The 27797-nt window shown below is 40.9% G+C and overlaps 1 protein-coding gene across 4 annotated transcripts in view; it reads left to right on the top strand.

Moving 5' to 3' along the window:
• LOC139767422 (cytoplasmic aconitate hydratase-like) overlaps positions 1 to 27313 on the top strand; it is an 88476-nt gene extending 61163 nt beyond the window's left edge. For all 4 annotated transcript variants that reach the window (XM_071696788.1, XM_071696792.1, XM_071696790.1 and 1 more), the window contains 9 exons: positions 5669 to 5828; positions 6474 to 6694; positions 7838 to 7994; positions 9244 to 9479; positions 12003 to 12139; positions 13951 to 14098; positions 21191 to 21313; positions 21447 to 21632; positions 25197 to 27313. In XM_071696788.1, the coding sequence (XP_071552889.1) occupies positions 5669 to 5828; positions 6474 to 6694; positions 7838 to 7994; positions 9244 to 9479; positions 12003 to 12139; positions 13951 to 14098; positions 21191 to 21313; positions 21447 to 21632; positions 25197 to 25310 (1482 nt within the window). In that variant the 3' untranslated portion in view covers positions 25311 to 27313. The remainder of the gene's footprint in view (positions 1 to 5668; positions 5829 to 6473; positions 6695 to 7837; positions 7995 to 9243; positions 9480 to 12002; positions 12140 to 13950; positions 14099 to 21190; positions 21314 to 21446; positions 21633 to 25196) is intronic.
• The last annotated feature ends 484 nt before the right edge of the window (positions 27314 to 27797 follow it).

The raw sequence follows: 27797 nt of genomic DNA on the forward strand, positions 1-27797 counted from the left end.
AAATGAGAGAAAACGGAGTAATTGTTAGGAAATACTTAAGGAAATTGTATGTCTTTGTTTGAGAGGCTGTATGGGAAGGGGGCGAGGACTCCACCTGGGCCATGTGAGGTCTGTGACGACCAGTTGGGGAGTGAACTGTCGCCCTTACTGCCCACTGCGGGGTGGGGGGGTGTATATAGCCACATTCTCCTGATGATGGGAGAGTGAGGTCACTAGTGGGGGTTTGGAAGGGGAGTGGGTGCTAAGAGAGAGGGTTCGGGTCCCACGCTGGGTCAGGTCACGTCAGGTCAGGTCACCCACGCACACACCCAAGTCCTGCTGGGCCTCGATCCTCCGCGTTCTTAATTATATACACACACACACACACGCCAGCTCTCTCTCTCTCTCTCTCTCTCTCTCTCTCTCTCTCTCTCTCTCTCTCTCTCTCTCTCTCTCTCTATATATATATATATATATATATATATATATATATATATATATATATATATATATATATGTGGGAGTATGTGATAGAATGTAAGAAAGTAAATTCTCGATTAATATGGGTAAAATTGAAAGTTGATGGAGAGAGGTGGGTGATTATTGGTGCATATGCACCTGGGCATGAGAAGAAAGATCATGAGAGGCAAGTGTTTTGGGAGCAGCTGAATGAGTGTGTTAGCGGTTTTGATGCACGAGACCGGGTTATAGTGATGGGTGATTTGAATGCAAAGGTGAGTAATGTGGCAGTTGAGGGAATAATTGGTATGCATGGGGTGTTCAGTGTTGTAAATGGAAATGGTGAAGAGCTTGTAGATTTATGTGCTGAAAAAGGACTGATGATTGGGAATACCTGGTTTAAAAAGCGAGATATACATAAGTATACTTATGTAAGTAGGAGAGATGGCCAGAGAGCGTTATTGGATTACGTGTTAATTGACAGGCGTGCGAAAGAGAGACTTTTGGATGTTAATGTGCTGAGAGGTGCAACTGGAGGGATGTCTGATCATTATCTTGTGGAGGCGAAGGTGAAGATTAGTATGGGTTTTCAGAAAAGAGGAGTGAATGTTGGGGTGAAGAAGGTGGTGAGAGTAAGTGAGCTTGGGAAGGAGACCTGTGTGGGGAAGTACCAGGAGAGACTGTGTACAGAATGGAAAAAGGTGAGAACAATGGAAGTAAGGGGAGTGGGGGAGGAATGGGATGTATTTAGGGAATCAGTGATGGATTGCGCAAAAGATGCTTGTGGCATGAGAAGAGTGGGAGGTGGGCTGTTTAGAAAGGGTAGTGAGTGGTGGGATGAAGAAGTAAGAGTATTAGTGAAAGAGAAGAGAGAGGCATTTGGACGATTTTTGCAGGGAAAAAATGCAATTGAGTGGGAGAAGTATAAAAGAAAGAGACAGGAGGTCAAGAGAAAGGTGCAAGAGGTGAAAAAAAGGGCAAATGAGAGTTGGGGTGAGAGAATATCATTAAATTTTAGGGAGAATAAAAAGATGTTCTGGAAGGAGGTAAATAGGGTGCGTAAGACAAGGGAGCAAATGGGAACTTCAGTGAAGGGCGTAAATGGGGAGGTGATAACAAGTAGCGGTGATGTGAGAAGGAGATGGAATGAGTATTTTGAAGGTTTGTTGAATGTGTCTGATGACAGAGTGGCAGATATAGGGTGTTTTGGTCGAGGTGGTGTGCAAAGTGAGAGGGTTAGGGAAAATGATTTGGTAAACAGAGAAGAGGTAGTAAAAGCTTTGCGGAAGATGAAAGCCGGCAAGGCAGCAGGTTTGGATGGTATTGCAGTGGAATTTATTAAGAAAGGGGGTGACTGTATTGTTGACTGGTTGGTAAGGTTATTTAATGTATGTATGACTCATGGTGAGGTGCCTGAGGATTGGCGGAATGCGTGCATAGTGCCATTGTACAAAGGCAAAGGGGATAAGAGTGAGTGCTCAAATTACAGAGGTATAAGTTTGTTGAGTATTCCTGGTAAATTATATGGGAGGGTATTGATTGAGAGGGTGAAGGCATGTACAGAGCATCAGATTGGGGAAGAGCAGTGCGGTTTCAGAAGTGGTAGAGGATGTGTGGATCAGGTGTTTGGTTTGAAGAATGTATGTGAGAAATACTTAGAAAAGCAAATGGATTTGTATGTAGCATTTATGGATCTGGAGAAGGCATATGATAGAGTTGATAGAGATGCTCTGTGGAAGGTATTAAGAATATATGGTGTGGGAGGCAAGTTGTTAGAAGCAGTGAAAAGTTTTTATCGAGGATGTAAGGCATGTGTACGTGTAGGAAGAGAGGAAAGTGATTGGTTCTCAGTGAATGTAGGTTTGCGGCAGGGGTGTGTGATGTCTCCATGGTTGTTTAATTTGTTTATGGATGGGGTTGTAAGGGAGGTAAATGCAAGAGTCCTGGAAAGAGGGGCAAGTATGAAGTCTGTTGGGGATGAGAGAGCTTGGGAAGTGAGTCAGTTGTTGTTCGCTGATGATACAGCGCTGGTGGCTGATTCATGTGAGAAACTGCAGAAGCTGGTGACTGAGTTTGGTAAAGTGTGTGGAAGAAGAAAGTTGAGAGTAAATGTGAATAAGAGCAAGGTTATTAGGTACAGTAGGGGTGAGGGTCAAGTCAATTGGGAGGTGAGTTTGAATGGAGAAAAACTGGAGGAAGTGAAGTGTTTTAGATATCTGGGAGTGGATCTGTCAGCGGATGGAACCATGGAAGCGGAAGTGGATCATAGGGTGGGGGAGGGGGCGAAAATTTTGGGAGCCTTGAAAAATGTGTGGAAGTCGAGAACATTATCTCGGAAAGCAAAAATGGGTATGTTTGAGGGAATAGTGGTTCCAACAATGTTGTATGGTTGCGAGGCGTGGGCTATGGATAGAGATGTGCGCAGGAGGATGGATGTGCTGGAAATGAGATGTTTGAGGACAATGTGTGGTGTGAGGTGGTTTGATCGAGTAAGTAACGTAAGGGTGAGAGAGATGTGTGGAAATAAAAAGAGCGTGGTTGAGAGAGCAGAAGAGGGTGTTTTGAAATGGTTTGGGCACATGGAGAGAATGAGTGAGGAGAGATTGACCAAGAGGATATATGTGTCGGAGGTGGAGGGAACGAGGAGAAGAGGGAGACCAAATTGGAGGTGGAAAGATGGAGTGAAAAAGATTTTGTGTGATCGGGGCCTGAACATGCAGGAGGGTGAAAGGAGGGCAAGAAATAGAGTGAATTGGAGTCATGTGGTATACAGGGGTTGACGTGCTGTCAGTGGACTGAAGCAAGGCATGTGAAGCGTCTGGGGTAAACCATGGAAAGCTGTGTAGGTATGTATATTTGCGTGTGTGGACGTGTGTATATACATGTGTATGGGGGGGGGGTTGGGCCATTTCTTTCGTCTGTTTCCTTGCGCTACCTCGCAAACGCGGGAGACAGCGACAAAGTATAAAAAAAAAAAAAAAAAAAAAAAAAAAAATATATATATATACCAGGTGGCCATGGTGAGCCTTTTCATGCCAGGTGGCCATGGTAGGCCTCGCTCAGGCCAGGTGGCCATGGTAGGCCTCGCTCAGGCCAGGTGGACATGGTGGCCTTTCTCTTACCAGGTGGCCATGGTGGGCTTTCTCATACCAGGTGGCCATGGTAGGCCTTCTCATACCAGGTGGCCATGGTAGGCCTCGCTCAGGCCAGGTGGCCATGGTAGGCCTTCTCAGGCCAGGTGGCCATGGTAGGCCTCGCTCAGGCCAGGTGGCCATGGTGGCCTTTCTCTTACCAGGTGGCCATGGTAGGCCTCGCTCAGGCCAAGTGGCCATGGTTGGCCTTCTCAGGCCAGGTGGCCATGGTAGGCCTTCTCATACCAGGTGACCATTTTGGGTTTTCTCATAACAGGTGGCCATGGTGGGCCTTCTCATACCAGGTGACCATGGGAGGTCTCAGACCAGGTGGCCATGGTGGGCTTTCTCATATCAGGTGGCCATGGTAGGCCTTCTTAGGCCAGGTGGCCTTGGTGGACTTTCTTTCATACCAGGTGGCCATGGTGGGCTTTCCTCATACCAGGTGGCCATGGTGGGCTTTCTCATAACACGTGGCCATGGTGGGCCTTCTCAGGCCAGGGGGCCATGGTGGGCTTTCTTTCATACCAGGTGGCCATGGTAGGCCTTCCCAGGCTAGATGGCCATGGTGGGTTTTCTCTCAGGCCAGGGGGCCATGGTGAGCCTTCTCATTCCAGGTGGCCATGGTAGGCCTTCTCAGGCCAGGTGGCCATGGTGGGCTTTCTCTCATACCAGGTGGCCATGGTGGGCCTTCTCATTCCAGGTGGCCATGGTGGGCCTTCTCATTCCAGGTGGCCATGATAGGCCTTCTCATGCCATGTGGCCATGGTAGGCCTTCTCATACCAGGTGGTCATGGTGGGCTTTCTCTCATACCAGGTGGCCATGGTGGGCCTTCTCAGGCCAGGGGGCCATGGTGGGCTTTCTCTCATACCAGGTGGCCATGGTAGGCCTTCCCAGGCTAGATGGCCATGGTGGGTTCTCTCTCAGGCCAGGTGGCCATGGTAGGCCTTCTCAGACCAGGGGGCCATGATGGGCCTTCTCTCATGGCAGGGGGCCGTGATGGTCCTTCTCAGGCCTACTTTACATCATTAACAATAGATGGGAACATTCAGGCAGGCATCCTGTGTGTCCTTAGGGACAACGGTTGCGTTGTGAATGCCGCAGCTGCCTTACAATCCCAGACTTTGTCGCATTGTCCAATAGAGCAACTTCATCGGAAATTTTTTCTTTTTTTTCTCTGGGTCATCTTTGACAACATCCACAGATACCCAAAAGCCTCAGCAATTTTCTTTACACTTCATATTTTATGGGACTTTGTTACTGTACTGACGTAATTTTTTATTTCTATTTTTATTTATTTATTTATTTTTTCTTGTTGCTCCAGGTTTATCAAATTCACATTTGACGAGTCCTCCTTTTGGGATTTGGGCAACTCCACCAAATCCTCCTCCTCTACTTTGACCAGTTCTACATATTTTGCTAACCCAGTGATGTCATGTTGAACATTTGGAACCTCCTTATGAAATTCTTGAAAATCATTCATGCATTATAGATTGCACTTTATGAAACTTTTTATTTTTTTTTTTCATATCTTCATACCTTATTTCATCATGAACAGCATGTAAGTGAATCTTAGGACAGTAAAGCACCAGATGCGTGTGTGTGTTTGTGTTTAAGAGGGGGATTATGGGCTCCGCCTGCTTGAGGTTACACCTCAATTGAAAAATCGCATTTGGTAAGGTAATGAAAAAGAGTATGATTGCATCAAAGAATGTATTTCAGAGGAGTCCTTCCTATCCCTGCTAATCAGTGGGGTGAGACCTTGGAAATGGGGTCTTGGGTAAAACTAGGTGCATTTCAGAAAGGGTTCCTGGGTTAAACTAGGTCCATTGCAGAAAGGGGTCCTGAGTAAAACTAGGTCCATTTCAGAAAGGGGTCTGATAGGTATAATAGGTAGATGATAATGAAAGAGGAATGACAGTGACTTAATGGTAGGTGGAAATAACTCGTGCATGAGAGTTCTGTCATTATATAGATGGATGTAATATCATGACAGAATAAAAAAGGATAGGTTTTGCTGTACTAACATTTACTTCATTTTGTGTTTCATGGAGAATAAATGCTGTGTATCAGTTAAAACTGTTGTTCTTTTCCACAGGTCGGATTCAAGGGTTTTGGCCTGCCGGCCGACGAACATGATAAGACTGTTCCCTTTATTTATGAAGGTCAAGAATATACCCTCAAGCATGGGTCAGTAGTAATTGCCGCTATTACTTCTTGCACCAACACAAGCAACCCATCGGTAATGTTGGGTGCTGGTAAGTTTAATATAATCATTTCATCCTGATTATAGATTCACCTGATCTTTTTTTGAGAAATATGCTGCTTAACTTGAAGATCTTTAATGTGGTCATTAGTGAAGCTACATAAATAATACGATGTGTATTTGCCCGTGGGTAAGCCCTCTGATGCTCACAGGACTGTGTTCAAAGGTTAAGAATGTTGGCTTTTAAGTATGAAAAGCCATTTTCTTCCTGGAGGCAGAGCCCTTTGAGTATGCATTAATTTTTCCATTGTCCGCTTACTCTGGCCTGTTTTGGAAAATCTTTCTTGAAAAAACATTTGAGTTGTGACAGCAAGAGGCTTTTGATACTGACTCAGGGTTGGTGAGAATTGAGGGTTAGTGGTTAATGTGTGGCATTTTATAGCATGGCTGCACTTTATCTATGAACAGACATCAGCCACCCTCACAAGTACTATGGAAGTGATGAAGGTGAATCTAGGAGGATATACTCAGTATTAGGGATTGATATGGTGCTTTGACCTCCACATGCAATCTGAGTGCATTTCAGATGCCTGTAGCTTTTCTGTGTAACCAAATAGACTGACAGATGTGCAGAGATAAAGTGCTTTTATGAGGTGAAATCATTAACCACTGTCACATTTCTTCTATCTTCCGTTAGGTCTTTTAGCCAAGAATGCCATAGAAGCTGGGTTAACAGTTGCCCCCTACATCAAGACATCCTTATCACCTGGCTCTGGAGTCGTCACTCACTATCTACAACACTCTGGTGTTACTCCATACCTTTCGAAACTTGGTTTTGACATTGTTGGGTATGGTTGTATGACATGCATTGGAAACTCTGGTCCTCTTCCAGAATCAATTGTAGAAGCTATTGAAACAGTAAGTTTTCAGGACTTGAGTATTTTATCAATTGGTTTCTTTAAAGATGATGCCTGCAAGCTGAGTATCTTGGTTTTTATAGAAAAATGTTTGTCTTTTTTTTCTTGAGGAATATTGAGGTAGCACATAAGAGTCTTCCTAATGCATTTACAGAGATATCCATCTAAACATATGAAATGTTTGACTCGCAACAATGTTTGAAATATTTGCTCAAAGTATTCTGCATAAGTAATTTATGTCATTAGTAAATCATGCACAGTGGTTCTTGTTTGCACAAAAGCAAAATATAATAAAGGGCCGAACTTGCAGGGAAGCGGCGCAAGTGAATATATGTATATGAGGAAGTGGCAGGAGGTCAAGAGGAAGGTACCAGGGTTGAAAAAGAGGGCAAATGAGAGTTGTGGTGAGCAAGTATTAATAAGCTTCAGGGAGAATAAGATGTTTTAGAAGGAGGTGAATAATGTTCAAAAGACAAGAGAATAAAAGGGAACATCGGTGAAGGGGATAAAAGGGGAAGTGTCAACAGATATTGATGAAGACAGGAGGAGATGGAGAGTATTTTAAAGATCTGTTGAATGTGTTTGATGTTAGAGTGGTAGGGGTTAGTTGTTTTGGTAGGAATGGTTTGTGAGATGAGAAAGTCACGAAGAGTTGTTTGTTGAAGAAAAAAGAGGTGGTGAAAGCCTTGTGTAAGATGAAATGTGGCAAGGAGGTTGGAGTGGATGGTATTGCAGTTGAATTATTAAGAAAGGGGGTGAGTGTGTTATTGATTGGTTGTGAGGATTTTCAGTATATATATGGAGCATGGTGAGGTGCCTGAGGATTGTTGTAATGCATGTATAGTGCTATTGTGTAAAGGCAAGGGTAATAAAGGTGAGTTTTCAAACTACAGAGGCATTAGTTTGTTGAATCTCCCTGATAACTTTTATAGGAGGGTATTGAATGAGAGGGTGAAGGCATATACAGAACTTCGGATTTGGGAGGAGCAGTGAGGCTTTAGAAGAGGCAGAGGATGTAAAAGAAAGCTTGCTGCTGGAAAGCACAATCATCAGGAGTGTTTATTATCTTAATTTTCCGGTGATGTATTGCTCAAAATTTGTAATATTTTTTTCTAGTGTCTAATTTACTTATAATGTTTTGCAGAATGACCTTGTCTGTTGTGGAGTTCTCTCAGGAAACCGGAATTTTGAGGGCCGAATTCACCCCAACACTCGTGCTAATTACCTTGCATCACCACTCTTGGTAATTGCCTATGCTATTGCTGGAAAAATGGATATTGACTTTGAAAAAGAACCAATTGGTATGTATGATTTTGTGGCCTTTTTATATCCATAGGGCCATTTATTAGAAAAATTATCTATGCATTAAACCAAGGTTTCACAGATGTGAAGCAATTTGAGCCTCTCTTGAATTTTTTTTATTTTATTGTCAGTACTTTTTAATACCCCCTTTTAGAAAGTTAAAATACAAGGAGGGGAGGGTTTCTAGCCCCCTGCTCCCGTCCCCTTTAGTCGCCCTCTGCGGCACGCAGAGAATGCGTGGGTAGTATTCTTTCTCCCCTATCCCCAGGGATAGGTGGGTTGGGCCATTCTTTCCTCTGTTTCCTTGTGCTACCTCACTAATACAGGAGACAGTGACAAAGTATATTTTTTAATACATTTTTGTGCACAGATTCAACTGATTTTTAAACTACTGGCATGGATTTGTAGACTCCATCTTGGGGGATGCAAAAATATATTAAAAATCCTTTTATTTGTGAGATGATAATTTAGCATTCAAAAGTTGCAGAAATGTATATGATAACCTGTGTTGTGGCCTGTTCTAGTCTAAGTAAGAAGGAAGAGGGGTGGGGTGAATGACATGTTTGACATACCCAGCAAGAGAAGAAGACATGGTGACAGCAGTTCATGTCTCTTGAACTGGTTTCCCACTTCACCCATATTTCATACTTTCATACACAGGTAAAGCATTGGTTGTAAATAACATGAATATGTATAGAGAGAAATATTTCACCATCTCGCTAATATTAAATGTGAGGATGAATGCATGGTATAGTGTATGTAAGGGAGGCATAGAAGGACAGGGATAAGTCGAGACTCTTTTGTCTTGACCAAACCCCTTGATGGGAGTTCTTGGAGGGAACATGTGTCAGATTCAGATAGATAGACAGATAGATAGATAGATAGATAGATAGATAGGTAAAAAGAATGTTTCGCAAATAACTCTTCCTCACATATGATCAGATGTGATGAGGTTAATTTGTGTATCAGTATGCACCCTACATTGACATCTCTGTACAGATCCCAAACTTCCATTTCTGATGGTAGGCTTTGGTAAATATTATTAATTCTGATGAGCCTTGTCCAAATTACCATACCTTTTCTAGTAAGGAATGAAATTGCAGAGGCATTTTCATCACTTAATAAACCTTTAATTTCTTTCGGAACTGGATGATGATAATAATCCTGTTAATGAAGGCTTAATTTTGGCATATCTAATTATTATGTAATTAAGAACTTTCATATTTATAATAACTGATATCCTTTTAGGTTACAATGGTGATGGTCATGAAGTGTGTCTGCGTGACATTTGGCCACAGCGTGCTGACATACAGTTGGTTGAGCAGGAACATGTTGTACCAGCCATGTTCAAAGAAGTCTATTCCCGCATTACAACTGGAAATGATCGCTGGAACAAATTGGAAGCTCCTGAGGGGATGCTGTACCCATGGGACTCAAAATCTACATACATCAAAAATCCACCATTCTTTGAGGGTATGACAAAGGTAGGAATGTTTGGTAGGAGGCTATTGTTGATGGCTGACAAAAAAGAGATGCTAATTAGCAAGTGTTGCAAGGTTGTATATGGGTCTCGCAAAGTTTTCTTGAAATTAAGAGATTAAGAAATCTTCCAATTGCGACACCAATACAGCAAGGTCTCCCAGTGCAGTGATTTACAAGAAAACAGTCAGTCTGTAGTGAGATTAGAACACAGCAAAGTTGTCTCTTCGTGTAGAAAGCTTTCAGTGCAGTAAAGTCTCAAAGTATAATGAGATTATAGCACAGCATTCTCCCAGTGTAGTGAGCTTTGAGGGTATGACAAAGGATGGAATTTTTTGTAGGAGGCTGATGTTAATGGTTAACTGAAATGTTGTATTGATATCTACAATTTCCCATAAGCCTTTGGCCTTCCTTAAGGTTTTCATACCTGGCATTAAAGATTTTTCAAACATGTCTGATAGCAGGGGGTGTAAGAGTAAAGAAAAATGAAAATGAAGTATTTATGGGTAATGCCTACAGGATGGCATGAAGTTTTTCAAGAGTGAAATGTTTCTTGCTTTTTACGCAGACAATGGTGAACGAATTGTGAAGCGCTGGGGTAAACCATGGAAAGGTCTGTAGGGCATGTTTGGTAATTCATGATTACATAGGGGATCCTAGGTGTATATTAGAGGAGAAAATTCATGGGAACTGTGGTTGATAGATCAGGGCAAGGTTTGAAGAGAGAATTGTTTACACTGCTAACCAAGAAGCAGGTATGAGTTACGACACCAACATTCATAATTATTTTAAGCCATCCATAATTCATGCACGAATAAAAATGTTAGCAGGCAAGGCCTTTATTTCAGAACAAAGTAGAACGCTGGGAAGAGGAGCAGTAAGAATAAGAAAAATATTAGGGAAGAGGAGCAGTAAAAATAAGAAAAATATTATTGTTATAGAAGCCCATTCCCCTTTTGTGGTTTCTGCAGCTTCAGTGTTGTGTTACAATAAGTAGTAGGGAAAGGATCAACTCCATTGGAAGGAAAAGTTCTTCATTGAGATTGTACTCCAGTGGTAACTGGACGACCTCTCAGAAGATAACTTTTCACATGCAGTGTAACTACAAGCAGGCAAATGGAAAGTAGCACCAATTAATCCACTCTGTGGAGATTTGCAGAATTCATCTTAAAGCTGTGAAGATTATTAAAGTAATTTTTAGCCACTAGATATAAAGAATATTGTCCCCAGATATTTGGTAAGTATAATAAGGCCATTAGTCTCATGAAGCAGGCAACACTGTTCTTGAAGCCACAGCAGAAAGAAAAGACTTGCCAGTTAGACTGGGCTAAGTTAAGCCAGTTTTTTTAACTCCCAAACTATTATGTTCATAGAAAAATAACCATCATCAGGGTAGATGCAAAGAAGAAAAAGAAAAATGGTCTTTGAAGGAAGGCATTGCATGAGAAGATATCGGGAATGAAAGTAATCCCTTCATAGCACTATGCCACTATAAGGGTATTACATGGTATGGTACAGTGCCAACATCTAGTCTCAACCTCTGCTCCCTCATTTAGATTCTCAGCTGATGTGACTTCACATGTCCATAGATATCACAAGGAACATAACAGCACAGCTGGGGAAAATGTCATGCATCACAGAAGACAATCATAAATCGTCACTTCCTCCAAAACTCATGAATATTTTCCCTTTTCTTTTTCCCTTTTATAATCCTTTCTGTGTTTCAATTAAGGCCTGGTCTTGATGTAGACTTATTCCCGTAACTGGAGCCTCTAACTTGAAAAAGAGAAAATGAGGGTCTGCATTAACTCCAAATGCCAGTGAATACTACAATATTCCACCAAAAATTAGATATGAAGAACAATGTCTCCTATGATATGCAAGATCATGTGAGGAAAGTAAGACAGCCAAGTAATAACAAGCCTTCTGTTAGGAGTTTGTTGATAAGACCGCATATTATTATGCTAGACGTAAGCGCTACTCTGTCTGGTGTTGCCCCATTGTTTCTGTAACCTCTCCACTCCCCACACACAACTTCCAGGCCTTGACATGCACTGTGCACTACTATTTCTGGTATGCATTAATTACATGATTTTTTTAACATTTATATATGTTCAGTATTGATTTATTTAGTTTCTCTATCTTAGGATATCATTATTCCCCACTTGACATTTGGGATATGTTCTAGGTTATGGCAACTTAACAGAAACACCAGATTGTGGATCGCATTTTACCATACAATTCAGTAGGATTGTGATTACATTCCTTGTGGAAATTTCTCATCCTAATTTGCATAAAAGATGAATGAAATGCTTGAAAAACCTATATTGATATGCAAAAATATGCAAGTGAATTATTAATCTAAGCATTAGTATTAAGAAACAACATGAGGTTGTAACGTGATGAACATCGAGGAATGTATATGTAGTTTGTGTGTTTTTTACATATTTCTTTTGAATGGTGATTACTATTTGTGACACCAACATGTAAAACTGAAATAAACCATTCATGCCTGTCTTTTCCTGCAGGACTTACCAGCAATTAAGGCCATCGAGAATGCACATGTTCTTTTGAACCTGGGAGATTCAGTGACTACTGACCACATATCACCAGCTGGCTCGATTTCTCGTACTTCTCCTGCAGCTCGTTATTTGGCAGCTCGTGGGTAGGTAACTGTGATGGAATATTATTTGCTCGCATGCTTTCTCCAGTTGTCATGGAATGCACCAAAGCCACAGCCCCTTATCCACAACCAGGTCCCACAGACCTTTCTGTGGCTTCCCTAACTGCTTCACATGCCTTAGATCAGTCCATAGACAGCACATCACCCCTTTCAGTTTTGTTTTACATGAACTTGCTGAATACAAATTATCCTTCATAGAATAACAGCTTTCCACCTTGTAAATTCATTATTCATTTCTTTAGATTCTGTCCTTCCCCCCCTCAAAACAGAAATGCATTTCTCATCATAAATGATTGCAGTAATGTTTCCAATTCCAAAAGCCGCACGTACTTTTAGTGGTGGGGGGGGTTGGCCGGGAGGATGTGTGTGTTGGAGGTGGAGGGAACGGGGAGAATTGGAGGTGGAAAGATGGAGTGAGGGGGATTTTGAGTGATCGGGGCCTGAACATGCAGGAGGGTGAGGGGTGGGCGGGGAATAGAGTGAATTGGATCGATGTGGTGTGCCGGGGTCGACGTGCTGTCGGTGGATTGAATCAGGGTATGTGAGGCGTCTGGGGTAGACCATGGAAAGTTCTGTGGGGCCTGGATGTGGAAAGGGAGCTGTGGTTTCGGGCATTATTGCATAACAGCTAGAGACTGAGTGTGAATGAGTGGGGCCTTTGTTGTCTTTTCCTAGCGCTACCTCGCACACATGAGGGGGCAGGGGGATGTTAATCCATACGTGGCGAGGTGGCGATGGGAATGAATAAAGGCAGACAGTGTGAATTGTGTGCATGTGTATATATGTATATGTCTGTGTGTGTATATATATGTGTACATTGAGATGTATGGGTATGTATATTTGTGTTTGTGGATGTGTATGTGTATACATGTGTATGGTTGTGGGTTGGGCCGTTTCTTTCGTCTGTTTCCTTGCGCTGCCTCGCAAGCGCGGGAGACAGCGACAAAGCAAAATAAATAATAGATAAATAAAATTAAGAATACTTCCCACGTATTCCCTGCATGTCGTAGAAGGCGACTAAAAGGGGAGGGAGCGGGGGGCTGGAAATCCTCCCCTCTCGTTTTTTTTTAAATTTTTCCAAAAGAAGGAACAGAGAAGGGGGCCATGTGAGGATATTCCCTCAAAGGCCCAGTCCTCTGTTCTTAACGCTACCTCGCTAATGCGGGAAATGGCGAGTAGTTTGAAAAAAAAAAACTTTTAGTGGGAATCGCTGTTCACAACAAATGGCCTTGGTCGCAAACACATTTTTGTGCTGCATATAATGTAGTTGGTATTAACAAACTAGAATCCCAGTAAAGGAGAAATTTAACAAAATGGTTAGGTATGACATGAGGGTGTGTGGAAATTATTGGGGCCGATTCACCAGTAGCTTCGCTCACCTTTCTTTTTTCTTTTAATTTCTCTTGAAGAAGATTGAGAACTCCTTAAGTGAGTGATCTGAATTACAGTATGATCCTTGGCTTAAATCTGAATTACAGTATGATCTATGGCATAGATCTGAAGCACAATATTATTTATGGCTTAGAAACACTTGAGTTTCTTCATGGGAATTTTTTAGGAATGTGAAAGCCAGTCACATTTTCTTAGTGCAATTTCATATTTCTTCATTGCCTAATCCATGCATTTCATCAGTTTTCTTTTCACAACCTTCATGTTCTTGTTCTGGAGCTTCTGCCATATTTCACTTACTTCTTTGTTTATAGTCACCAGAAGCTAGAATATGTCAAGTATTCTAACCATTATCTCTTTGTTCTGTAAATGTTGTTAATATTTTTTTGTCAATACTTTTACAGATTGACCCCAAGGGACTTTAACTCGTATGGCTCCAGGAGAGGCAATGATGCAGTAATGGCTCGTGGCACATTTGCAAACATAAGACTAGTAAACAAGTTCATTGGAAAAGCTGGTCCACGCACCATCCACATTCCATCTGGAGAGCTGGTACGGATCTGTATAAAGATATATATTTCATACATTTTCAACTTATCCTGCATTGGCAAGGTAGTGTTAAGAACAGAGGAGTGTGCCTTAGAGGGAATAATCTCACTTGTCCCACCTTTCCATTCTTTCTTTTGAAAAGTTATAAATGGGAGGGAAGGGAGCGGGGGGCTGGAAATTCTCCCCTCTCTTTTTTTTTTCTCAATTTTCCAAAAGAAGATAAAGAGACGGGGGGCCAAGTGAGGATATTCCCTCAAAGGCCCAGTCCTCTGTTCTTAACGCTACCTCGCTAACGTGGGAACTGGCGAATAGTATGAAAAAAAAATATATATCTTTTTTTTTATTTCTTTCAAACTATTCGCCATTTCCCGTGTAAGCGAGGTAGCGTTAAGAACAGAGGACTGGGCCTTTGAGGGAATATCCTCACCTGGCCCCCTTCTCTGTTCCTTCTTTTGGAAAATTAAAAAAAAACAAGAGGGGAGGATTTCCAGCCCCCCGCTCCATCCCCTTTTAGTTGCCTTCTACGACACACAGGGAATACGTGGGAAGTATTCTTTCTTCCCTGTCCCCAGGGATAAATATTTATTTATATATGAGGACATGATCATTCAGTAGATTAGGCAATGAAAGCCAAAACTTGCTAATCTGGCATAATTCCAGAGACCTGCCATCAGATTAGTAAACAAACATTTTGGATTAATGAGCAATAACCCAAAGTAGCCAAGATAACTGAGCTGGACTTAATACAAATTCCTAAAACACAGTGCCTGAATAATGATGATAGAATCTGCCCTGCAAGTAGTTATGCTGTGAGTGTGAAATCACATTCAGCAAGTCTGTGTCATTGTCAATGGATTTTCTCACTTCATAGGATTTAGTCATGTCCCTGTTTCTCCTTAAAATGCAGCCTTGAAGCTGAAGGAACCCCATTAAAGGGATCCTAGGGCTGCATGATCATAATATAAATCTTGCATTGAAAAATATTAGATTTTACATCTAAAGTCGTAAAAGCAGGTACAAAATTCCCATGGAAGATTTTTTTTTTTTTTTTTTTTTTTTTTTTTTTTTTTTTTTTTTTTTTTTTGCCGCTGTCCCCATGTTTGCGAGGTAGCGCAATCTGATTGAAATATCAAGAAAGCCGCTCAGAAAAGTTTATGAAAATGAACACACAATAGAAGAGCTTGAAGTTTATTAAGCAAAGCTTAACATGCTGAGAAAACTATAAACACTACTAAGTTATATGAAAAGATCTTTTTGATGTGTTAAAAATCATAAGTGATATGCATGAGCACCATTAATCAAACAAACTGAATAGTGGTTCCAACAATTTTGTATGGTTGCGAGGCGTGGGCTATGGATAGAGTTGTGCACAGGAGAGTGGATGTGCTGGAAATGAGATGTTTGAGGACAATATGTGGTGTGAGGTGGTTTGATCGAGTAAATAATAATAGGGTAAGAGAGATGTGTGGTAATAAAAAGAGTGTGGTTGAGAGAGCAGAAGAGGGTGTTTTGAAATGGTTTGGTCACATGGAGAGAATGAGTGAGGAAAGATTGACCAAGAGGATATATGTGTCTGAGGTGGAGGGAACGAGGAGAAGTGTGAGACCAAATTGGAGGTGGAAAGATGGAGTGAAAAAGATTTTGAGTGATTGGGGCCTGAACATGCAGGAGGGTGAAAGGTGTGCAAGGAATAGAGTGAATTGGAACGATGTGGTATACCGGGGTCGACGTGCTGTCAGTGGATTGAACCAGGGCATGTGAAGTGTCTGGGGTAAGCCATGGAAAGTTCTGTGGGGCCTGGATGTGGAAAAGGAGCTGTGGTTTAGGTGCATTATTACATGACAGCTAGAGACTGAGTCTGAACAAATGGGGCCTTTGTTGTCTTCCTAGCGCTACCTCGCGAACATGAGGGGGGAGGGGGTTGTTATTACATGTGTGGCGGGGTGGCGATGGGAATGAATAAAGGCAGACAGTATGAATTATGTACATGTGTATATATGTATATGTCTGTGTGTGTGTATATATGTATATGTTGAGATGTATAGGTATGTATATTTGCGTGTGTGGACGTGTATGTATATACATTTGTATGTGGGTGGGTTGGGCCATGCTTTCGTCTGTTTCCTTGCGCTATACATATATATATATATATATATATATATATATATATATATATATATATATATATATATATATATATATATTAACTTTCTAAAATGGGAAACAGAAGAAGGAGTCACGCGGGGAGTGCTCATCCTCCTCGAAGGCTCAGAGTGGGGTGCCTAAATGTGTGTGGATGTAACCAAGATGTGAAAAAAGGAGAGATAGGTAGTATGTTTGAGGAAAGGAACCTGGATGTTTTGGCTCTGAGTGAAACGAAGCTCAAGGGTAAAGGGGAAGAGTGGTTTGGAAATGTCTGGGGAGTGAAGTCAGGGGTTAGTGAGAGGACAAGAGCAAGGGAAGGAGTAGCAATACTCCTGAAACAGGAGTTGTGGGAGTATGTCATAGAATGTAAGAAAGTAAATTCTCGATTAATATGGGTAAAACTGAAAGTTGATGGAGAGAGGTGGGTGATTATTGGTGCATATGCACCTGGGCATGAGAAGAAAGATCATGAGAGGCAAGTGTTTTGGGAACAGCTAAATGAGTGTGTTAGCGGTTTTGATGCACGAGACCGGGTTATAGTGATGGGTGATATGAATGCAAAGGTGAGTAATGTGGCAGTTGAGGGAATAATTGGTATGCATGGGGTGTTCAGTGTTGTAAATGGAAATGGTGAAGAGCTTGTAGATTTATGTGCTGAAAAAGGACTGATGATCGGGAATACCTGGTTTAAAAAGCGAGATATACATAAGTATACTTATGTAAGTAGGAGAGATGGCCAGAGAGCGTTATTGGATTACGTGTTAATGGACAGGCGTGCGAAAGAGAGACTTCTGGATGTCAATGTGCTGAGAGGTGCAACTGGAGGGATGTCTGATCATTATCTTGTGGAGGCTAGGGTGAAGATTAGTATGGGTTTTCAGAAAAGAAGAGTGAATGTTGGGGTGAAGAAGGTGGTGAGAGTAAGTGAGCTTGGGAAGGAGACCTGTGTGAAGAAGTATCAGGAGAGACTGTGTACAGAATGGAAAAAGGTGAGAACAATGGAAGTAAGGGGAGTGGGGGAGGAATGGGATGTATTTAGGGAATCAGTGATGGATTGCGCAAAAGATGCTTGTGGCATGAGAAGAGTGGGAGGTGGGCTGTTTAGAAAGGGTAGTGAGTGGTGGGATGAAGAAGTAAGAGTATTAGTGAAAGAGAAGAGAGAGGCATTTGGACGATTTTTGCAGGGAAAAAATGCAATTGAGTGGGAGAAGTATAAAAGAAAGAGACAGGAGGTCAAGAGAAAGGTGCAAGAGGTGAAAAAAAGGGCAAATGAGAGTTGGGGTGAGAGACTATCAGTAAATTTTAGGGAGAATAAAAAGATGTTCTGGAAGGAGGTAAATAGGGTGCGTAAGACAAGGGAGCAAATGGGAACTTCAGTGAAGGGCGTAAATGGGGAGGTGATAACAAGTAGTGGTGATGTGAGAAGGAGATGGAATGAGTATTTTGAAGGTTTGTTGAATGTGTCTGATGACAGAGTGGCAGATATAGGGTGTTTGGGTCGAGGTGGTGTGCAAAGTGAGAGGGTTAGGGAAAATGATTTGGTAAACAGAGAAGAGGTAGTAAAAGCTTTGCGGAAGATGAAAGCCGGCAAGGCAGCAGGTTTGGATGGTATTGCAGTGGAATTTATTAAAAAAGGGGGTGACTGTATTGTTGACTGGTTGGTAAGGTTATTTAATGTATGTATGACTCATGGTGAGGTGCCTGAGGATTGGCGGAATGCTTGCATAGTGCCATTGTACAAAGGCAAAGGGGATAAGAGTGAGTGCTCAAATTACAGAGGTATAAGTTTGTTGAGTATTCCTGGTAAATTATATGGGAGGGTATTGATTGAGAGGGTGAAGGCATGTACAGAGCATCAGATTGGGGAAGAGCAGTGTGGTTTCAGAAGTGGTAGAGGATGTGTGGATCAGGTGTTTGCTTTGAAGAATGTATGTGAGAAATACTTAGAAAAGCAAATGGATTTGTATGTAGCATTTATGGATCTGGAGAAGGCATATGATAGAGTTGATAGAGATGCTCTGTGGAAGGTATTAAGAATATATGGTGTGGGAGGAAAGTTGTTAGAAGCAGTGAAAAGTTTTTATCGAGGATGTAAGGCATGTGTACGTGTAGGAAGAGAGGAAAGTGATTGGTTCTCAGTGAATGTAGGTTTGCGGCAGGGGTGTGTGATGTCTCCATGGTTGTTTAATTTGTTTATGGATGGGGTTGTTAGGGAGGTAAATGCAAGAGTTTTGGAAAGAGGGGCAAGTATGAAGTCTGTTGGGGATGAGAGAGCTTGGGAAGTGAGTCAGTTGTTGTTCGCTGATGATACAGCGCTGGTGGCGGATTCATGTGAGAAACTGCAGAAGCTGGTGACGGAGTTTGGTAAAGTGTGTGGAAGAAGAAAGTTAAGAGTAAATGTCAATAAGAGCAAGGTTATTAGGTACAGTAGGGTTGAGGGTCAAGTCAATTGGGAGGTGAGTTTGAATGGTGAGAGGCTGGAGGAAGTGAAGTGTTTTAGATATCTGGGAGTGGATCTGTCAGCGGATGGAACCATGGAAGCGGAAGTGGATCATAGGGTGGGGGAGGGGGCGAAAATTTTGGGAGCCTTGAAAAATGTGTGGAAGTCGAGAACATTATCCCGGAAAGCAAAAATGGGTATGTTTGAAGGAATAGTAGTTCCAACAATGTTGTATGGTTGCGAGGCGTGGGCTATGGATAGAGTTGTGCGTAGGAGGATGGATGTGCTGGAAATGAGATGTTTGAGGACAATGTGTGGTGTGAGGTGGTTTGATCGAGTAAGTAACGTAAGGGTAAGAGAGATGTGTGGAAATAAAAAGAGCGTGGTTGAGAGAGCAGAAGAGGGTGTTTTGAAGTGGTTTGGGCACATGGAGAGAATGAGTGAGGAAAGATTGACCAAGAGGATATATGTGTCGGAGGTGGAGGGAACGAGGAGAAGAGGGAGACCAAATTGGAGGTGGAAAGATGGAGTGAAAAGGATTTTGTGTGATCGGGGCCTGAACATGCAGGAGGGTGAAAGGAGGGCAAGGAATAGAGTGAATTGGAGCGATGTGGTATACAGGGGTTGACGTGCTGTCAGTGGATTGAATCAAGGCATGTGAAGCGTCTGGGGTAAACCATGGAAAGCTGTGTAGGTATGTATATTTGCGTGTGTGGACGTGTGTATGTACATGTGTATGGGGGGGGGTTGGGCCATTTCTTTCGTCTGTTTCCTTGCGCTACCTCGCAAACGCGGGAGACAGCGACAAAGTATAAAAAAAAAAAAAAAAAAAAAAAAAAATATATATATATATGTATATATATATATATATATATATATATATCCATATTTTGATACCTTCATCAGTATACACCCTGTCCTCACTTTATGCGGGATCATTATATGTGATTTTGCTGTTATGCGAGGAGCATATCACAAGTTCCTCTTTTTCTGCTGTCAGAAATCACTACTATGCAGGTGTGTGCAGTAGAAAGTGCACCAAAAGTTTAGTGAGGGTTTGCGGGTGGAGTAAGAGTGGGTCCTGGGTGGAGTATGCTACATTTTTGCTAGCAGTTCAGTCTGTCGGTTACCACAGTTCTGTGTGGATCTATGCTATTTGTGCAATTTTGGGAAAACCTACTTAAGGGATTTTCCTGTAGCCCTTTATGTTTGTTAGTATGGTATCCAAATGTCCAGCAACATCTCCTACCCCAGAATCAGCACTTAGATGGAAGAGAACCTCTTTGACCTTAGAAATTAAGCTAGAAATCTTGCAACGTGCTGATGCTGGTGAGGGAGTGTCATTGCTTGGGCGTGCTTACAACCTAAGTGAATGCACTGTCTTCAACATACAGAAGGATGCTGAGAAAATTCATAATGCTGTGGTCCAGTCTACTCCACTGTCTGCCAAGGGCTACAAATCCAGAGAAGATGGAAAAAATGCTTCTGTTATACATAGAGCATACATATACATACACATATATACACATGTACATATTCATTCCCTAGCCTGAGCCAGGTACTCATTTTATTGACCAACCTCTGTGGATGGATGAACAGCTGGGTTGACTGTCCACATCCAAGATTCGAACCTATGTGCTCGACCCTGGGCAGCACATGAATGCCTCACAGTCAGGAAAACTTACTGCTTCCTTTCCTTCCATCCACCTCGGACATCATGAAGATCCTCTTGGTCACTGTTCCTTTGTTTATTCTCTTCATATGTCCAGACTATTTCAGGTTACCCTGATCAGCTCTCATGGTCAGACTGCATTTGGTACAACACCTCACTTTGACAGTCATTCTTTGCATGATAAAGAAACTCTTTTGTTGTGGACACCCTCTTGAAGGAATTCCGGAGGGAATGGGCATCACAGATATAGATGGCACCTGAAGGAAGAGACAGTGTCTTTACTGATTTGAAGCATTTAAAGATGACGGACGAGAGGCATTTAAAGATGGCAGATGTTACTCCTATTTCTAACTGGCATGCAGAAATATATACAAGACTTAGTTTCCTAGAGCAAATCCATGGAGGGAAGACTAAATACAGGCTCCCTACCTGACCCCGACCCTACTACAGTGCATAAACAAATAAGATTTTATTGAGTGCAGATGATAACAGGTAATTCATATTTGAACATTTCAGTAGACCATGAGGAGTTGTATATGGTATCAGAGGAAGACTCAGACTTCACCCAAAAGAGGAGGAAAATGACAGGAGGATAGCCAACAGGTCATTAAGCACAGAGTGCCCTTGTATGGCTGTGGTATGCCAAGATTTAGATACCTGAGCATCATACCAAGGTTTAAATGTCAGATGTGCTTAAGTGGCTTCAATTCTTTAAATGGCTTTTTGTCTAATAATGGGGGAGGCAACATTTTCATTGCTGTTAAGAATTAAGGAGAAACTGCTTGTCATATAGCTTAAAAAGTGTAGTGTTATGTCATGTGGATTTTGAAAATTTCAGTTGGATGTGTTTGATGCTGCTGAACGTTACCGTGAAGGAGGCCACCCAGTTATTATCCTGGCAGGAAAGGAATATGGATCAGGTTCATCTCGAGACTGGGCTGCAAAGGGTCCCTTCCTACTGGTAGGTTACTGTATCATAAAGCTTTACCATTTTTGTCTAAGAGAACAATTGTGAATTGATGATTATTTGCAACGCTGTTACTCCAGAATTCAGTTAGTATTAAAGAAATAGTAATTTCTTAAAAATTTCTCAGGGTGTACGTGCAGTGATTGCTGAGTCATACGAGCGCATTCATCGTAGTAACTTAGTGGGAATGGGCATCATTCCTATGCAGTTCTTGGAGGGTCAGACTGCAGAGTCTTTACGACTTACTGGAAGGGAGACTTTCACCATCAAGCTTCCACAAGATTTGAAGACTGGAATGGTCATACCCGTACATGTAAGTAAAAGATATTGAATATATGTTTTCTTAAATTCTCTTCCAGTTTGCATGGGGAGGTCTTTTGTGTACAGCTGCAGTACGTTCATATACATCCTTGACCCAGGCTTAGTGTGATGAGGTACAATTTGGGACACTTTACTCTTGTGATTTAGTCTCCATTTCTCAGTGGATACTTAAACTTTATACTAAACTTATCCATAATCTCAGTCACACACAATACCTATGCTTTTTCAAATGAAAAATCTTTTGCCATTAATTGATTGATGATATTCACCAGCTACCCATATCTTCTACAGTCTCCTTCATCAATATTTATCTTCAGCCATATTTTATGTCTTCATGTCCACCCTGTTTTCTTCCATATTTTGTACATAATTGTACCATGTTAAGAAACTCCCTTCATAAGCTTTCCATTGAGTTTTCACACCACATATCCTTTGCAAATCATCATTCAGCCCTCTGCTAATTGTAATGGGACACCAACCCTGAGATGAATAGTTTTCAAACCTCAAACGTTATATTTCTCACTGAAAAAAGTGGAACTACCTCAGAAGGGATGTACTTTTGATTCATATGAATTTACATACATGTAAAATCATCTTGGCCACACTTGATTGAGCAACTTTAACTTTAAATGATTTGCTTTTTGTTTTGTGCAGTGTATGTCAATGTGATTGTAGAACAGTTATAGAATTGACAGAAATATATTGACTGCCGAATGAAAGATGACAATATACATAGCTCTTGAGAGTGAAGAAACAAATTTTATTTAAAACAGGTGTATGCTTTTATTTATATTTAAGTCTGTTCCATATATATGTAATGGGCCATGTACATACAGACTTCCTTGCAGACTTAAACACCTTGATTTTTTATTTTGCATTCAAATTGGTTTGGCAGGTGAAACTGAATTTTTCATCCATAGACTACGGTCAGAGACAAAATGCTTCCATTGCAGACAATCAACTGGCATCCTTATTTGTCATAACTTTAGTCCAGAACATTTTACCCAGTGTGCACCTGATTTATACAGGTTTAATTTTCGGGGGTTGCCTTTACTTCAGATTTGTTTATATATAGTAAAGCGACTGTACGCGGACTTCTCCATTAACATGAACACTATGCAATTATCTGCTTTGCACACTAAAAGTTGATTCATTTGATGAAGCGAAAGATTTTATCCTAACCATCTTGCACAAAAATGCCTGCATTACATACAGTCAGAAATGAATTATCTGGCAAATCCAGTTGAAATGTCTCGAATCCTGAAGAATTAACTCACTGCCTCTGCCATACTTTATTGTTCTCCCTCTCCTTGTACATTAAACCAGTGTGTCAAAGTACTAAGTTTTCAGTAGCCTTTCATATGCAGTGCATTTTTTTTAACAACCGTCTTTAGTTATTTTTTTATTTACTTTGTCGCTGTCTCCCGCATTAGTGAGGTAACGCAAGGAAACAGATGAAAGAATGGCCCAACCCACCCACATACAAATGTATATACATACACGTCCACATGCAAATATACATACCTATACATCTCAACATATACATATATATATATATATATATATATATATATATATATATATATATATATACACACACAGACATATACATATATACACATGTACATAATTCATACTGTCTGCCTTTATTCATTCCCATCACCACCCCACCACACATGAAAATAACCCCTTCTCCCCGCATGTGCGTGGGGTAGCACTAGGAAAAGACAACAAAGGCCACATTCGTTCACACTTAGTCACTAGCTGTCATGTAATAATGCACCGAAACAACAGCTCCCTTTCCACATCCAGGCCCCACCGAACTTTCCATGGCTTACCCCAGATGCTTCACATGCTGTGCTTCAATCTATTGACAGCATGTCGACCCCGGTGTACCACATCGTTGCAATTCACTCTTATTCCTTGCATGCCTTTCACCCTCCTGCATGTTCAGGCCCTGATCACTCAAAATCTTTTTCACCCCATCTTTCCACCTCCAGTTTGATCTCCTGCATCTCCTCGTTCCCTTCACCTCTGACACATATATCCTCTTGGTCAGTCTTTCCTCACTCATTCTCTCCATGTGACCAAACCATTTCAAAACACCCTCTTCTGCTCTCTCAACCACACTCTTTTTATTACCACACATCTCTCTTACCCTATTATTATTTACTCGATCAAACCACCTCGCACCACATATTGTCCTCAAACATCTCATTTCCATCACATCCACCCTCCTCCGCACAACTCTATCTATAGCCCACACCTCGCAACCATATAACATTGTTGGAACCACTATTCCTTCAAACATACCCATTTTTGCTTTCCGAGATAATGTTCTCGACTTCCACACATTCTTCAGTGCTCCCAGAATTTTCACCCCCTCCCCCACCCCATGATTCACTTCCGTTTCCATGGTTCCATCCACCACCTAATCCACTCCCAGATATCTAAAACACTTCACTTCCTCAAGTTTTTTCCATTCAAACTTACCTCCCATTTGACTTGTCCCTCAACCCTACTGTACCTAATAACCTTGCTCTTATTCACATTTACTCTTAACTTACTTTCTTTCACACACTTCACCAAACTCAGACACCAGCTTCTGCAGTTTCTCACACGAATCAGCCACCAGCGCTGTATCATCAGCGAACAACAACTGACTCACTTTCCAAGCTCTCTCATCCCCCACATACTGCATACTTGCCCCTCTTTCCAAAACTCTTACATTTACCTCCCTAACAACCCCATCCATAAACAAATTAAACAACCATGGAGACATCACACACCCCTGCCGCAAACCAACATTTACTGAGAACCAATCCCTTTCCTCTCTTCCTACATGTACACATGTCTTACATCCTTGATAAAAACTTTTCACTGCTTCTAAGAACTTGCCTCCCACACCATATATTCTTAATACCTTCCACAGAGCATCTCTATCAACTCTATCATATGCCTTCTCCAGATCCATAAATGCTACATACAAATCCATTTGCTTTTCTAAGTATTTCTCACATACATTCTTCAGAGCAAACACCTGATCCACACAGCCTCTCCCACTTCTGAAACCAAACTGCTCTTCCCCAATCTGATGCTCTGTACATGCCTTCACCCTCTCAATCAATACCCTCCCATATAATTTACCAGGAATACTCAACAAACTTATACCTCTGAAGCCTTTAAAAAGGCTATTATCCAAGCATCTTTGTATTCTTTACACCATATATGTTTAACACCGTATTTTCTATTTCTTTTAATATTTTGAAAGTAACCTTATTGATGCATCTATCTTATTAATTTTTGCCTGTTTGGAGATTAGGAAGCAAAGATTTTACATTCATGTATCATGATTTTGTGTATCATATAGATATAAAGGTTTTACATCCATATACGTATTATACTTTTGTAGATCATCTAGACTTAATGATTTTACATTTGTATATCATTCCTTAGTATAACATGTAGATTTAAATGTTTTACAATCACATATACTTTTGTGTATCATCTACATATTTACAGCAGCCTGATTACTAATTGATTGACTTCTTCACAGCTGGGTGATGGTCGTTCATTTGAAGCTCTTCTGCGATTTGACACTGAAGTAGAGTTAACTTACTTCCGTCATGGTGGTATCCTGAATTACATGATTCGCAAAATGATCATGTGAACAAGATTTATCGTTGGCCTGAATTTAGAAACACTATGTACTTATAAATGATAGAGAAAGTGAAGATGCTATTTTTCATTCAGTAGCAGTACTTACTGTTAATGCAAACCCTCTGTGAATTAATTTACTCAACATATATTTCATTAGCATATTTTGATTAGATAAATTGAACAAGGTTCAAACATTTTATTAAGCTGTTTTCCACAGTATGGAATTCTTTCCTTTTTGGTGAGACTGGGTCTAATGGGTCCGGTCCTTTCCTGCCCTTTCACCACCCAGAATTGAATGGATTGAACCTAGGACTTATATTTTAGTACACAGTGTTTTGGAGAAAATGTAAATGGCATTTTATGGGTTAAATGGAAAACATGAAAATTTTATTAAAAATTTCACAGGTTGATGAATATGCAGTACAACTTTTTTGTATGATTTTAAAGCATTTCCAGCATGTGGATTGATGTCTGTCTGTCCTTGGTTTTAAAATTTGTTTTTAACCTAAGTTTTGTTGGCATTGTGCATGGTACACACTTTTTTTCTTTTAAGATATTGAGACACTTCACACCAAAGTCAGGCAACTGAGTGTGCATGATGAATATTGAGGTTATGTACTCACACAGTCTAGAAGCTTACTGAGGAATTCCCACTGTGCGGTTTAGTATATCACTATTGGACGTACTTATATGGGAATTATCTCAGTTTAGATATAACTCTGCAAGATTTCTCAATTGTAGAACATGTCATAAATATAAAAGTTGCTCAATTAGATAACAAATTTAATGCATCTGTAGTTATATGTATATGCTATTGTCATCATAGAGTTAACTCATTTCTCTCTGATAGGATTTATCCTTTGATCTTCGTATGTGAAAGTTCTAACTCCCAAAAGAGGGCAGTGAGATCTTATTGCCTCTCATTTTGAGGGACTTGGGCCCTCCTTCCAACATTTGGTGGATCACTGTGCATTGAACATCCTCACCTCCATATAGTTCCTTATGATTAAGCTTTTTAGACACATCCAGTACTGGAAGGCCCCATGTTGAGTTCACTGTCCTTGCAACAATTCCATGGTGTCGTACATGTTTGTGCCAGTATTTTCTTACAGTTTCATCTTCTGGTGTCCTGTCATCCACCTGATATTTATCCTTTGGGTTCAGGAACTTGCTTTCTGTCTTTTCCTTTTTACTTCTCGTATTGATATGATGCAGAAGTGTTATTTTGAAGGTAATTGTGATGCCCATGTGACTGGTACAAGTGTAACGTTGATAAATCACTGAAGGGACAAAGGTGTTTTAAGCCTTCTTTTCTTTTTTTTCTTCCTAATCTTTAATCCTAAATTTGGGTTCAATGTTGGGCATGAAGTTTTTATTGAGTGGCTGACTGATTTATATCTCTGGTTGGATGTTTATTTCACAGACATGATTAGCCTTACTGTTCCTTTGTTTGCAAGCTCTTCAGCTAGCCATGAACAGCGTATGTGCTTATCCTTGCTTTAGTGATAGAGGCTTTTCATCCAACCTGAGAATTAAGTGGTCTTTCTGTGGGTTTTATATGGGTTTTTGGATTATTTTTCTTTGTGAAACTTTGTCAGCATTGCCTTTTGTCAACATGAGAAATGGTTCCTGTTCCTATTTGACTCAAATTCTGTGATGGATATTTTTATCAGTATCACTTCCCATTCTCTGTGATAAACGATATCCCTTTCCACTTGCTGTAGATAGAGTCTATGTTGGGCAGCTTCTTCCTGTTTACTTACCCTTCTGTGTGCCCCTACTGATGTACCTTATTTGGTTGGTGTCCCATTTGTGGCGACTTCCTTTTGGAAGTTCTCAGGACAGGCTAATAGAATCCTTACACTGTTTCTCTTATGCACAGGAGACTAAATGTTCCAGTGTGGTTCTTAGGGTAGCTAGGGTTATGGGGCCCTGGTGCATTCAGTTTGTTGTGGCTCAGACGTGAGTTTTGCCTATATGGACAGGTTAATAAATGCTACAATACCAGCCCAACAGTGGTTTCTGTTTTGTGTGACCTGGTTTATCTATTAAATGCACCACAAACATGTGTAAATATTCAGATGGAGACCTATATATTTATAAATGTTTGTGTTGCAGGATATTTGTACATTGTTGTTGTTGAATATATAAATGAAGCACTTTTTTATGTCCATATTATAAAATTTATGTCCACAATATAGGTTCCTTGTAGACAGCAGGAGGAATACCTCTGAAGAGATGGCTAAAAACCTAATTTCTTCAACTGTTTTTTTTTGCTTTATCTTGAAGGTGATTGCCTTCTTTCATCCTTTCAGGCAGCTCACTTCTCTTCCCAGAAAGAATTATTTGCCAGAAATCCTCCCCTCTCATTTTTGATTTTCCAAAAGAAGGAACAGAGAAGGGGGCCAAGAGAGGATATTCCCTCAAAGGCTCAGTCCTTTGTTCTTAACGCTACCTCGCTAATGCGGGAAATGGTAAATAGTATAAAAGAAAGAAA

This window comes from Panulirus ornatus, chromosome 61 (assembly GCF_036320965.1).
Source record: "Panulirus ornatus isolate Po-2019 chromosome 61, ASM3632096v1, whole genome shotgun sequence".
Classification (NCBI taxonomy): Eukaryota; Metazoa; Arthropoda; class Malacostraca; order Decapoda; family Palinuridae; genus Panulirus; species Panulirus ornatus.